Source organism: Nuphar pumila, chromosome 12, assembly GCF_984573655.1.
Source record: "Nuphar pumila chromosome 12, dmNupPumi1.hap1.1, whole genome shotgun sequence".
Classification (NCBI taxonomy): Eukaryota; Viridiplantae; Streptophyta; class Magnoliopsida; order Nymphaeales; family Nymphaeaceae; genus Nuphar; species Nuphar pumila.
The window spans coordinates 17,505,236-17,518,905 of record NC_143260.1 but is presented as its reverse complement, the minus strand read 5'-3'; the positions used below and the strand labels follow the sequence as shown (position 1 = coordinate 17,518,905).

Below are 13,670 nucleotides of genomic sequence, written 5' to 3'. Positions count from 1 at the left end.
ATATACATTGCTTCTATAGTGTTATCATACTTATGCATCTATATGGCTATTGGAGTTTTTTGAAAAGGAAGAAGCAGAGAAGGAAACAAAAAGCAAATGCACTTATATTAACACAGAAAAAATGAGTTATTTGCAAAATATATCTGTTCAAAACTTTCTTGAACATTCAACAAAGCTCATATCAGCAGTCATCTGTACATCTCAGAAAAACCAGTCCAAACACCTGAAGCAAGTGCATACTTTATTGGAAAAGGCCATCTGTACATGTATACGACACATACTTTATGTAAAGATCACAAACTTCTAACAATCATCATTTGAACAGAAAAGCTTCATATTCTGAACCAAATCATTCATTTGCTGAGCATGGCTCTTTTATTTCCTGTGGTTTTGTACTGTTGTCATCAGAAATAGTCAGTAGGGAGTACTTCACCCGTAGTGATATCTTACCACCTTGCACACACAACTTTGCTCCTGTCACTACCCAGTATCCTGGGGAGTCCTCTGGTCCTCTCACTACCTCTGTTGTGTCCACAAAATTCAACATCTTTTGTGCGTTTGCAGGTAGTGGACTGTCAGTAGAAGCCTCTGAATTCAATTCCACCCTCTCTACTGCAGCCACCGGCACCTGCCTGATTCCAAGTCTCATGCTTAACAATGTGGGAAGTATACCTGATTTATGAGTTGGACATAATGCTCCATCCCATTCTGATCGCCAAATCCTAGCATTATCCACTATTGAAAATCCAAGCCTAAGGAAGAGGACCTTCTTCTTGCTAACTTCCTCCACCTGCAAGCTTGCCTGTGTGACTATAGAGGCTGAATGACTGGTTGAAGTCCCATTGCACTCTATAAGTGCAGTACACACACGAGAGTACAATCTTGATCTTACAGGTTTGATGTACTTACGGTCCTCACACATGTCAGTTTCATAGGCAGGGCCATTGGAAATTTTTAAGTTTGGAGGAAGTGAGGAAAGATGCTGGAGATGGATGGCAAGCTTGTTTTGCTCCTTTCCTTCTAGTTGGAGGCAGAGTCCAGTCACAGGTTTCTTTCCGGAGTCAACCTACAAGTGATGGTTTCACTTTGATCAGGGAAATATAAAACAAGCAGCCTAACATACATAGTATACATAAATGTTGATTGTTCGATTTTGATATTGTTAATGGGTTTAAGCCAAAAAATGGGATTAAATTTTTCCCTTTTGTATAATTTCATGCCAACCACATATCAGGGCTTCACTGAAGAACAGACCAAAAGTTTCCTTTGCCACTTTAGTGCCCATTTTCATGCATCAAATTGATGCCTTTACATGCAAGGATATTCCAAATAACATTTATTGGATTTCAATATGCTGATGATATTATTGAAATGCGGCACCTTAGTATGACAATTGTTGATATGAATGCATACATAGAACAAGACATTAGCATGTGGCACCAAACCACGAAAGCATATTGTGGTAAACTCAATCCTTCTTTGAGAGGAAAGTGGAACTTCAATTAATTATAAAAAAGAGGGTTTCCCAGAGAGAAACAGAAATAGATGTGAGGAAACAAAAGAAAATTAGTAGTAACAAAATAAACCACACAAAATCGTGAAACCCCTCAAGAAGTCAAGAGTCAAGACAAATCTGGAAGACCCAGGCAAAATTTTGTCCCGTAAAAGTTGCTTGCACATGAACAGCCTGAAAAATGTTGCATATTAAGGTGGACTATCAATGGACTGCTAGATGAATCTTTAAAAATCTGGCAATCTCTTTCATGCCAAATTCCCACCAGGCCAGGGTCACCACTGTTACCAAATAAGAAACCATTTTTCGCTTTAGCTCTCACCCATGGTGCCAGACTATCCAGACAAATTGGCTCTGTTCTGTGCATCTGACATCCCATTCTCCCCAAGCCAATAATAACACTTGTAAGAAATGTGCATTTCTAGATGGAAAGGACTCAAGATAATTCAGTAAAAAGATAAAAGCCATGAGAATACATCTGCTGGGCAAGCACTGATATAGCAGGAATGAGTAGGGGCATGAACAAACAGAAAAATCACCGATCGACTCCGAACTACATCTAATTGTCCTCTATATCTAAGTTCTGCACCCCATCTAGGACTTTCTTCTCATGCTAACAATTCATTCATGGAATGTCAAAACAAAATAATATCCCAAACCCCATGACCAAAGCAGTCAGCCACCAACACATTTTTGTTTCTGAAGTGAAACTAAAAAGAGAAGCCTAAGTTCACGGGGCTGAATCTAGCCACAGACCAGACTCTATTAGAGCATTAAATACCATTTCCCAAATTGATGTCAATCCTTGCTTTAAATTCCTCTTAACGCCTCCACCCAACCTTTCCAAATACCCGTTCCAGAACTCCATTATGAATTAGCAGTCCAGCTAGAAGGAAGATCCGACAACCTATATTTGGATTTGATTGACATTTTCCACCATGCACAAATCTTGATTTATATAGATCTAATCTCCAAAAGTGAAATCTAGCTTTCAGATCACGTTTGGTGTCTTTTAGTTAGTATTCTGATCATGTGTTGAAGTCGACACCAATATAAAATTTTTGGCCATTTTTAACGTGCTCATCTTCGTAAACTATAAGCCATTAATCGTTCACCATCTTGAAAAATGAATCTTACATATTGGTAATGATTATACCTACCAAGAGAGTAAAATAACTATCAATTGTCAAACTCATCTGCAAAGCTGGAACTAACATCTGGCGGCTAGATCTATGCAAACAAGAGTGTACCACCATCTGGTGTATGGTGTCATGATTCAGAACAATAGAATCACACACATACATATATAAAAATATGTATGTATGTATGTATGTATGTATGTATGTATGTATGTATGTATGTATGTATGTATGTATGTATGTATGTATGTATGTATGTATGTATGGAGATCATCTAGGTTCTACAACATTCTGATAGCACGTGAGAGAATCGTTGTCTTTATTTTTCTTCCAAACTACAATTTGACAGCACATTGGCTATGAATGAATAGCTCGTAGAAGATCTGATTGCATGTTCAGACAGCAAAAGGGACTTACTGGTGTAGTATTAACAAAGAACTTTGGAGCCATAAATGTGAATTGAAGCTTGGAAGAGCAAAGCTGTTTACTGTCACCATACGAAGAAGCCCAGTGCCTGGAAAGTTGATATTCCAAAAAGTTACGGAATTCCCCTATTGCTGGCTTATCTGAAATTACATGAATCAAAATTGATGTCAGAAATTCGCAGCTTCTCTTGGCTCATGTTGCTGCTAAATTAAGTTTTAAGCTGGTTTCTCTATATTGGGAACATTTAAAACAATAAAATGAGTTACTGTATCATAAAAAAGAGTTGCTGTCCATGAAAAAAAAAAAGTTATTACATGGAGTAAAGAAAGCTCAGGTCTTCAAGAAATTGGAAATTAGATATATTCATCATAATACAACAACTCCATCACAAACTACAAAAGAAAAAGGCCTCGCTTTCAATGTATGATAGGAGAAAAGAATTTTGACTAACAAAAAATGATGCCTTTGAATAAGATGCAGATAGATAAATTCTTAGTCTACACATCTTAAGTTGCATATCCTTGTTCGGAACCTAACAGTCATGCATGGATTTACATCACGAGAGGATCATGAATGTAAATTCTCATTCAATAAATTGTGAGATAGGAGAGGTTATCCATTTGGCGAACCCCATTTCTTCTGGAGAAAGAACTGCAACTATAAGAAACAAGTAACACATTAATTACTTACATTGTAAGTAGAGATTCACTGCATAGGTTAGGAATCCACTTCCAGGGACCCCATCTAAAAGAGAAGTTATAGGTACAAAGGACATCGAAATTGCATCAGGTGCATGTGGAACTGTAGCTAACCATCTACTATGTCCTTGACCAACATCTATACCTCCTCTTCTGATGCAAATGCTCACAATATGCTGCATAACATTGTTAGAACCAAAAGTACCATCAGCACAAAAAAGATTTTCCACTATAAATGTAGTGCTGGAAGAAAGTACCTCCTTTATTGCATGAGATACTGTGCTAAGAGAATTTGCAAATGTTACACGGCGTTCTCGCATTTTCAACAGAGATTCCTGGTATTGAAAATATAACGACAAAGGTGATCAGTTGGAGCAGTTTTAAAAAATGTTAAAGAAACTAAATAGTTATTGAAACAAATAACTGTAGAAGTCCATGGCATAAAAGATATGAACCAAAAGAATGTTTAGGCTGCATAAACTGATCATTTCTCAAGCCAGAACAAGGAAAATTTCTGAATTTTCTGCACTATGAGAGATAGAGAAGGGGGAGAGGGATCTTCTAAATCACTCTTTTAGAATATTGCATTATGCAAGAAATATTTTCAGGCCAAAGGATGGTTGATTGACTGCCGAACCTATGTTACCTGGACAAGTATTCAATCAACATCAGGCATGGATATGGAATGTGGAATACACTGTCTGGTTTTGAGTTATGAAGAGATTATGGATGTCAAACTAGGACTGTACTGTATGAAAAGCTAAATGTGCAGACTAATTTCATTCAATGATTTTTTAATTGATGGGCCGTACAAAAATATAACATATTATTTGAAGTAGTCATTGAGATGCTGGAGTATGAACAACTTGTTGGAAAAGTTTCAAAATATACTATATTTAATGATGAAAAGTACATATTCTTTATAAAGTTTTGGTACATTTATTGCTTCCCACTAAAATACCTTTGAAAAGTGTTTAGCCTCATATCTAAGTGGGAGAAAAATTTCAAGTGATTTATAGTCTTTCCTCTACTTCTTATACTTTGATGGTGCACTTTGCACTTTGCAGCGCCATGAGGTGCCTAGGTTTGTTTTGATAATACCTTGGTCAAAGGTGGGTGCCCGTTCAAAGGTATTTTTGTCTATTTTTCTAAAATTGGTTTTATGGCCTTTTTATGTCATTATGATCCAAAATGTGTTGGCCCTCCTAATGTCTATAAAAACTCATCATTTTTTGTTTTTTGGATCATCAGATTTTCTTATTCTCAACCTTCTTCTCTCATTCTATTTTTTTCTGTCATTTGACTTGCAAGTTTGCGTGTGTGAGAGGTCACCTGATCTTGCGAAGTAGTGACACTCTTGAGGTTCAAGCCTAGTTGTATCCTGAGATCTCAGTCGCGATCAAACCCAGTTCGCATCTATAGAAATCTCAAAGTAGGGTGATTAAAGTTCTAATGATAGCTATCTTAAGAACATACCTCTAAGCTTGGGATCTCGGTTTTCCAAAATCCTGATTTTGCCATTGTGTTCCAACACAACTAATCTCATTCTTCTAATTTCTTTTCTTTTTTTGTATATCACCTTCCCAATAATTTGTCTAAATAAATCTTCATTAATGTCATCTTTTTGTATCCTTTCAATCTTCCTTTTACTAGGATCTATATCCCAGTAAGCATTAGAAATGCATGAAAAAACTATGAAATTTATCCGTGTCATCTAAAGTGCCTTCACATGTCCTTTGGTTTTTTCCTTCAAAAGCTTGGATATATGGCTACTCGTACAGTGACTTCAAAAACTTGATTTCAAGGTACTACTACTGGTCAACATGAGGTTTGGAAAATATCTGCAAAGCTCTCCACATCTTACTATGGATTAAAGATATGATAGGGGGAATTGAATTTAAAGTTCATGTTGTGTTGGGAGAGGAATCACATCTTCATGCTGTGCAAGCTGTCAGCCTTCTTTTTTCCTAATTCTATATCAAGGTTGAATTTTTGCAAGTTTTTATAAATGCATTTTTTGAAAGAAATAGTTTTCTATTTCTTTGATGCTTTCTGTAGCGAATGTTTTAACATTTTGCCTTTTCCTATTACATCTTAAACCTCGGTTCTTTCTTCTTGGTCTTTAGGGAAACTGCCAATTCATGTTAAACAAGAACAGGGGCTAAAGATGACATCCTCGGAACAAAGATCCATGGAAGCAAGAAAGCGTCCTCATCAGAATCAGAGTAACACAAAAACTGACTATGAGCCCGTTTGAAACTCTCAAGATGAGGTTCAATTACAAGACTAACTAGAGTATGCCACCTAAAAAGAAAAACAAAGACCCAACAGAATATGGACTATTGGAGACAGTAGCTCTCTTCATCATCAGAAATTAATCAACGGTAAGATTACTTGCAAAGCATGATAAATCAGGAAAGATGAGGTTCTCAATAAATCTAAAACCAAATGTACCTTTAGCTTTGCAGCTGATTCCTCAGCGTTGACAACAAGGGCTGTATCAGCATCTGGGAATCTCTCGTCAGCCAACTTCTTTAACAGTATCTGCATATGAGCAGGCTGAAGGGGTGATCCATGCTGTTGCTTGACATGAATCATGTCTTTACCTCCCATCCTTACACCCACTACCACATGAGTTCCATATTTCTCTATAAATCTGGTGAAACAAGCAAAGAAAATAAGTTAACTATTTACTACCTCGAAGCACAACATGGAAGTGGAGAACACCGAAGTATCCCCTATGAGTTCAAGCAACCAAAAAGAAGTTTCGGTAATCAAAGAGTTCTACCAGGAATACTACATAAAGCAGAAAATACAGAAGTATTGAGCCACATACTGATGGTCTTCTCCAAAGGTTAGCATTAGGACTCTATCGGGCCCTAGCTCATTACATGACAAAAATTGGATATTTTCTTGGAAAAATAGTCACTGGTTCTTTTCTTCTCCTTGGAAGAAATCTTGCGACAACGGCATTCCTGAAATGGTACAAATTTACAAACTCATCCCTTTCCTATTAGTTGTAGGCTTTTGTGGATCCTTGAAGTTGAAGTGATCAAGCTTTGCTATAAATGTGTATGTAAGCTAACTGAAATAGCATACAAAACAAACTGGCTTTATTTAGCACAATCATTCTTCATGAAAATGACTAAGCAGCAGTTTAAACTCGTGAACATCATCTTGGAATTGTTGGAATTTCACGTAACACATAACATGCATGATCAATTGAATTGAGTCACAATGAGACACTTTTAACAGTGCACTACTGCCGAAAAAGATCTAGTGCATGCCAATATGCAATCACCATTGATTACCTGAAGCATAACTAGTGCAACTAGGAGTATAATAATTGACAGAAACCAGCATTTAGAATTTCAATTAAATATGGCCAAAGAATGAAAAAGAGATTACCTAGCTAACGCAGCAGGATCCCACGTAGATGGAACTTCTTGCTTGACCTCATCTCGTAATACAAAGCTTGATCTTTCCAACTCAACATTATAAAGTGTGATGAACCGCCCATCAAAGGCAAGGCCTTTTGTGGCAGAAGCTTCTTTTAAAGAACAGCCATGGAAGCCAAACATGGAGTTAAACAGACCAGAGGGGACTTTGCCTGACAAAGAGAGCAACCGATTGACGTGTTCCACCATCTGCAATAAACAAAAAACAATAGCAGAATGGAAGTTCTCATCTGTACTACTAGAATTATGTAACCAATAGTCCTCAAAAGCTTTCTGGAAGTATTCATGAAAACACAGTTACTGCAAGTTTCTGCGTAGCTGGAAAGGAATGATTCAGATAAAAGTTTTTTATCTAGATAAATACGGTATCTGGATCCAGTTCCGGTCCAATAATAAACCAGTTAATTGAATCATATCTAGATAAATACGGATCCAATGAACCCAACTCCTATATATGCTGTTTACAGCTTCCATACAAAAAAGGACGAGCACAACGCAGAATTGCAGATGAGGCAAAGCTTGGTGATTAGCGTGGTTTATGATGAAAAAGAAAGACCATTCAGGTCATCAAATGATTAGGACTGAAACGAATCATGCAGCTCATGATTCGGCTCGACCTATACTTCGCCCTAAGCCAAGTTAAACGAGCCTAGCTAAAAGTTGTTCCAAAGGTTTCCTTCCAAAAAAAAAAAAAAGGTTTACACTAGGTAAGCATGCTAAACCATACCCGAACCTGATAAAAACTACATGAACCAGACCCGGATCATACCCGGTAAAATAATAATTTTTTTTTTTTTTACATTAAAAAATTGTGGGTCTTAATTGGAACTCAGGTCGAACCCGAGTCTGGTATAAAATTTTACAAACTATACCCGGATCCATGTATTAATCGGAGGGTCTTATTATTTATCACCATACCCAAAACCTATAGGGTTTGGTACAGATCGGGTCCGGATAAACCAAACCCATTGACACCCATACTTACAGTTACAACGAGTACGACTTAAGATGAAGATCAATGGTTGACGATCACGATATTCAAAATGACGGATATATCCCTAAGAATAACAAAGATGAGAAGAGTGTGTGGTATCTTGAAACTTCAACGAAGCCAATCAAGGAAAGCAGATAAGAGAAGAGAAAATCCGTCGGGGGAGGAACAAATATCGCCGATGAAACATCTCGCAGTATTTTTGAAAACCTTTGGTAAATATGATACAGTTTTAAATATATATATATATATATATATATATATATATATATATGAATACGACCATAAAATTTTGCAACAAATGGTTTTATCGGGTTAATATCTCCAATGAAGACGATTTTTTGAAAGTTGCGTGTTTTTCTGGGTGCGGTATCATAAAACCTATGGGCGACATGGCGGAGGAGAAAAGGTGAAAGGGAACCTGGTGGAAGGAGAGGACGTCGGTTTTGAATCTCTGATGGTCGCCTTCGTGGACTCGGACGGGTATGGGAACGTCCGGAACGTGGATCCCGCCGGGGAGGCGCACCGTCTGAGGCTGCCTCTCGTCGACCACGATCAGGCGGTCTCCTCCCTCACAGCACGGGAGTCGGATGTCGTGGGACAAGTCGTAGCCCCTCCCCAACCAATGTATCGCCCTCTCTCCTGCCACCTGTGCCACCGTCTTCCCTTCACACCCCATTTCCTCTTCCCTGTTTGGAACCTTCACAAAAACCACCAACTTTTACAGAGAGGGTAGAAAGGTGTTTGTATGTGGAAAGGATTCTGAAGACTTTTTACGGGTCTATGAAGCTATGAGATTGTCAGGGTTTTGCCTTCTATTGGAGAAAGGAGGGATGGGTTTTGAAAGGAATTAATGGGTTTGTGCTGGTAACGATCGAGAGTTTTGGTGGAAATGATGGCATTCTTTTTGAGCGGTTTTGGTTATTTGAGACGAAGAGTTGGGCTTTCCACGTGTAGGAGAAAGATGGGAATCTCAGAGATGAAACTCAATGGGGGAAATCATCGGGTTTGTGCCGTTTGGGTGGGTGTGGAATGATTTATAGAGAGAGTTTCATGAGAGAGCGAGAGAGATGATGATGATGATGATGATAGTTGTTGAGGAAAACTTCAGTACTCTTCCACCTCTGATGCTCATGGTGATGATGGGTGAAATGATATATAGGGTGGGCTTCATGATTCTAAAGGTATGAAGGGAGGGGTGGAAAGTTGGTGGGATTTGAAGGTGGGCTTTTGGGGCTCTGTCCTGAGAGAAAAAAGGTAGGGCTGATCAGTTTCTTTGGGGGAAAGCAGTGGAGCCATGAAGACGTGTTGGCAGTAGGGTATGTGGGGGGGGGGTTGTGTGATTGCAGGGAGATGGTTGTGGAGGAGTTATAGTGCAATTTTGAAGGGAACCCAACGCAGCCAAAACGTCACTTTTGATTATTCAAAGGAAGGATGCTTTCAGTGTGCAGTTGTCCATCCCAAACCGCCCGCCCCTTATTAGTCAAAGACCTTTTAGTTCATTTTTTATTTATTTTCCGCCAAACCACCACCACCTGCAGCTGCCAGGGTTTTCCCTACGCGTTACTCTCCTATTCTTTTGTAGTTTTATTTTGCAGACTTTCTCCTATTCTTTGTAGTTTTATTTTGCAGGCTGATCAGTTTCTATTTTAACCTCCATTCTCCCCTCCATTCCTGTTCTAAACAAGGACAAACCGTCCCCCATTCACTGCCATTCCTAAAAGAGAGAGAGAGAGAGAGAGAGAGAGAGAGAGAGAGAGAGAGAGAGAGAGAGAGAGAGAAGAGATAATGGTTTTAGACTTTCAGAGCATATCTCTGTCATCTTGTATATAACCCCATTTTTAGACTATATCCGATCGCCACCCCCCATATCTCACGTGATGGAGGCGTGCTACATGCATGGTTCTCCAGCAATGTTGTCAAAATCGTATTGGCAATCGTATAGATTTTCTGCCGATACGATAGATTCACACCGATACTGACAACATTGCTCTCCAGTGATCGTGTACGAGTCAGAGGATCCAATGTTGTTAAGGTGTAGTTTCAAATCAGCCGATTCAGATCGAGTCCATCTTTTGTCGAAAATGATACACATGTTTATCAGGTCTCATCAATAATTGGCTTGAATCTAACAGATTCTAGCTTGAATCAATTTGCTTAGATTTTTTTTAAATGTATTTGTAGAATATAAAAACTGAAAAAAATCAGTCAAAAAATTAAGTATTCAATTCCATTCAATTCGGACCATTTTCTTTTTTTTCTCTCTCTTTTTTTTGCTTTTCTGAAACTGATTCACTTGGAAAAACCAATTTACGGATGGCGCTGATCAAATATAACAGATGATTGGTCGTTCACAATAGTTATTATTTGCTATAATCGATTTTACTTTTGCTTAAAGTGGGGCAAAAAAATTTTGGTTTCTAATATTTAAAATTTTCTAAACCTTTCAAAGGGGGCATCACTAAACTCGGTTGAAAATTTTCAAAAAATTTTGCTTAAACTGGAGTGTTGTGCGATCGTAGAATGCCATTAAGTGCGAATAAACCCATTAAAGGGAACAACACAAGCACATAATATGCTAACACATAAACCCACACAAGGGGCAAAAAATATGACATAAAGTCATAAGTTGAATATTATTGAAGAAGAAGGAAGAAGGGGGTATAAACCCCATACAATGGAGCATAAGCACCTCCTAGGAGTAAAGAATACAAAGGGGGAGACCCCTATTTATAACACAAGAGAGAGGCCACCAAGGGGGCTCCCAAAGGAGTCGTTGGGAGCCCCCAACAGTCACATTTGTGACCGTTGGGGGCTCCCCAACGACTCTTTGGGGAGCCTCCCTAGGTGGCGCAAACCACAAAAAAAGAGAAAAATAAAAAAGAAAATTAAAAATAAAATTACAAACATATTCTAAATGAAATATGCGCAAAAACTGTGAAATGTCTAAACTACCCTTATGCCTATAAATAGATAAATATATATTTTATATATATAATTAGGATAATACATATGCATATATACCATATATGAATATGTATTATCCTTTATATATATAAAATATATATAATATTACAATTGTCGAATGATACATTTTAACAGTGTGGAAATATAATAAAAGATAAGATTCAGAACGAGGAGATACGTAAGAAGGTAGGCGTTGCACCCATTGAAAATAAGATGAGAGATAATCATTTACAGTGGTTTGGACATATTCGACGAAGGCCTAATGATGCTCCAGTTAAAAGGATGGAGAAATGAAAAATATATTAGTTAAAAGAGGTCGGGGTAGGCCTAGGAAGACATGGATGAAGGTGATAAGAAAGGATATGAATGCTTTGAACCTCACCGAGGACATGGCATTGGATAGAAATGAATGGAGGAGAAGGATTCATGTGGAAGACCCGTAATGATTTAATTTCTTTGTTGGTTCATATCGCCGACCCCAATTGTTTTGGGATGAAGGCGTAGTTGTTGTTGTTGTTTGCTTAAAATGGAGCAAAACATTTTTGGTTTCTAATATTTAAAATTTTCAAAGGGGGCATCACTTACTCGGTTGCAATTTTTCAAAATTTTTGCTTAAAAGGTCGTTTCTAATATTTAAAAGTTTCAAAACTTTTCAAAGGGGGCATCACTTACTCGGTTGCAATTTTTCAAAATTTTTGCTTAAAAAGGGGGCAACAATTTTTTGGTTTCTAATATTTAAAAGTTTCAAAACTTTTCAAAGGGGGCATCACTTACTCCGTTGCAATTTTTCAAAATTTTTGCTTAAAAAGGGGGCAACAATTTTTTGGTTTCTAATATTTAAAAGTTTCAAAACTTTTCAAAGGGGGCATCACTTACTCGGTTGAAAATTTTCTAAAATTTTTGCTTAAAGGGGGGCAAAAAATTTTTGGTTTCTAATATTTAAAATTTCCAAAACTTTTCAAAGGGGGCATCACTTACTCGGTTGATAATTTTCTAAAATTTGTACTTAAAGGGGGGCAAAAAAAAATTTTCTAATATTTAAAATTTTCAAAGCTTTTCAAAGGAGGCATCACTTACTCGGTTCAAAAATTTTCAAAAAAAATCTAAAATTTTTGGTTTCTAATATTTAAAACTTTTCAAAGAAGGCATCACTTACTCGATTCAAAAATTTTCAAAAAAATTCTAAATTTTTTGGTTTCTAATATTTAAAATTTTCAAATGAGGCATCACTTACTCGGTTCAAAAATTTTCAAAAAAATTCTAAAATTTTTGGTTTCTAATATTTAAAATTTTCAAAGGAGGCATCACTTACTCGGTTGAAATTTTTCTATACTCGGTTCAAAATTTTCAAAACTTTAGGAGCTTCCTCGCAATGGATCTGCCCTTGCTCAGGAAAACATACTTTCCAGACGTGGCACCATGGCATTATAAGGCTTGTTTCGTAAAGATGCAAGAATGTGATCATCGATATGTCTCAAACATGGTATATATCCACTTTCCAAAATCAACGTTAACCCCATTTTTTCCATGAAATCATCCTCATAAAGTTGAGCATTATTAAACATTTGGTTTCATAAGAAAAAGACGTGGAAATTGGACTTGGACCATGGGACTCAATTTTTTTTTAAAATTTGTCAACGGACCATTTGGTCTTGAAAATTAGCAATTGCACAGGTGGGAAAGTTGAAAACCTGGTGGCAACTTTCCAAGGGGAAATAAGAAATCTGATGCAGCAAATCCACATTCGTATCTTACTGTAAGGATCTCAATCTCGTAATAATGTGTAGGATTTGGTTCAGATATTTGATTATATCCAATCCATTTGGAACCCAAGGGTTGTTTCCCCCGCCGCCCCATCCCCAGTTGGAGAACACCCATTGAATAAATTTTGGATGTCAACGGGTAGGATCCGTGACCCAGATAATTAAACCAGATCTCGACCACACCTAGTAAAGTACTAAACCCTTATGGTTTTTAATTTAAACAAATCAAATTTGGATCTTAATAAGACCTCGGGTCTGACTGGAGCATATGAAATTTTATAGACTATACACGGATTTATATGCTAATCAGACACTATGGATTTCATCATCAGAGTAGTGAATCGGACTTATTTCTATCTTATTGTATCTTGTATGGGTCCAGATCGGGTCAAACTCAACCTGTGGATACCACCTATTGTTAAGGCAAACAAAGATTTTTTTTTTTTAATCATTTCCTCCGAGAGGGCCAGGAAAATCAAAGCAAGACATTGGGCAGGGTTTCTATGTTTACGTAAAATAGGATCTTCTGGATTGCTGTTTTTTATAAGTCTAGTGGTGCTTTTTTAAGTAATAAAATGCTATTTTTTATGTAATATTGTCTTTTTCTTTTTTTATATGTAATATTATCATAACATGCTATTTTATATGTAATATTATCATCATTATTGACTTTAGACAAGGATCCATAGTTTGTGATGCTGACAAGATTTACTAT

At 37.2% G+C, this 13,670-nt stretch overlaps 1 protein-coding gene across 2 annotated transcripts; it reads right to left on the bottom strand.

The window, feature by feature from the left end:
* Positions 1-226: 226 nt before the first annotated feature.
* LOC149820164 (MACPF domain-containing protein At4g24290-like) lies at positions 227-9,553 on the bottom strand. 2 transcript variants are annotated; one of them, XM_089983841.1, is made up of 8 exons: positions 8,647-9,553; positions 7,185-7,423; positions 6,231-6,432; positions 4,034-4,111; positions 3,769-3,952; positions 3,070-3,218; positions 910-1,066; positions 642-802 (listed from the first exon to the last, which is right to left on the bottom strand). In XM_089983841.1, the coding sequence occupies exons 1-8, from the start codon at positions 8,902-8,904 to the stop codon at positions 777-779; spliced, it is 1,293 nt and encodes a 430-aa protein (XP_089839967.1). In that variant the 5' UTR covers positions 8,905-9,553; the 3' UTR covers positions 642-776. The 2 variants fall into 2 exon arrangements, with proteins under 2 accessions (XP_089839966.1, XP_089839967.1); XM_089983840.1 differs by having other exon boundaries at positions 227-1,066.
* Positions 9,554-13,670: the final 4,117 nt, after the last annotated feature.

Bases quoted from the DNA above. Each gene is read 5' to 3' on its own strand.
- LOC149820164 (XM_089983840.1), bottom strand. From the start codon at position 8,904: ATGGGGTGTGAAGGGAAGACGGTGGCACAGGTGGCAGGAGAGAGGGCG. The intron at 3,219-3,768 runs GTAAGTAATTAA...ATGTAATTTCAG, and splicing joins AGTGAATCTCTACTTACAAT to ATAAGCCAGCAATAGGGGAA. The intron at 1,067-3,069 runs GTAAGTCCCTTT...CATCACTTGTAG, and splicing joins TCTTTGTTAATACTACACCA to GTTGACTCCGGAAAGAAACC.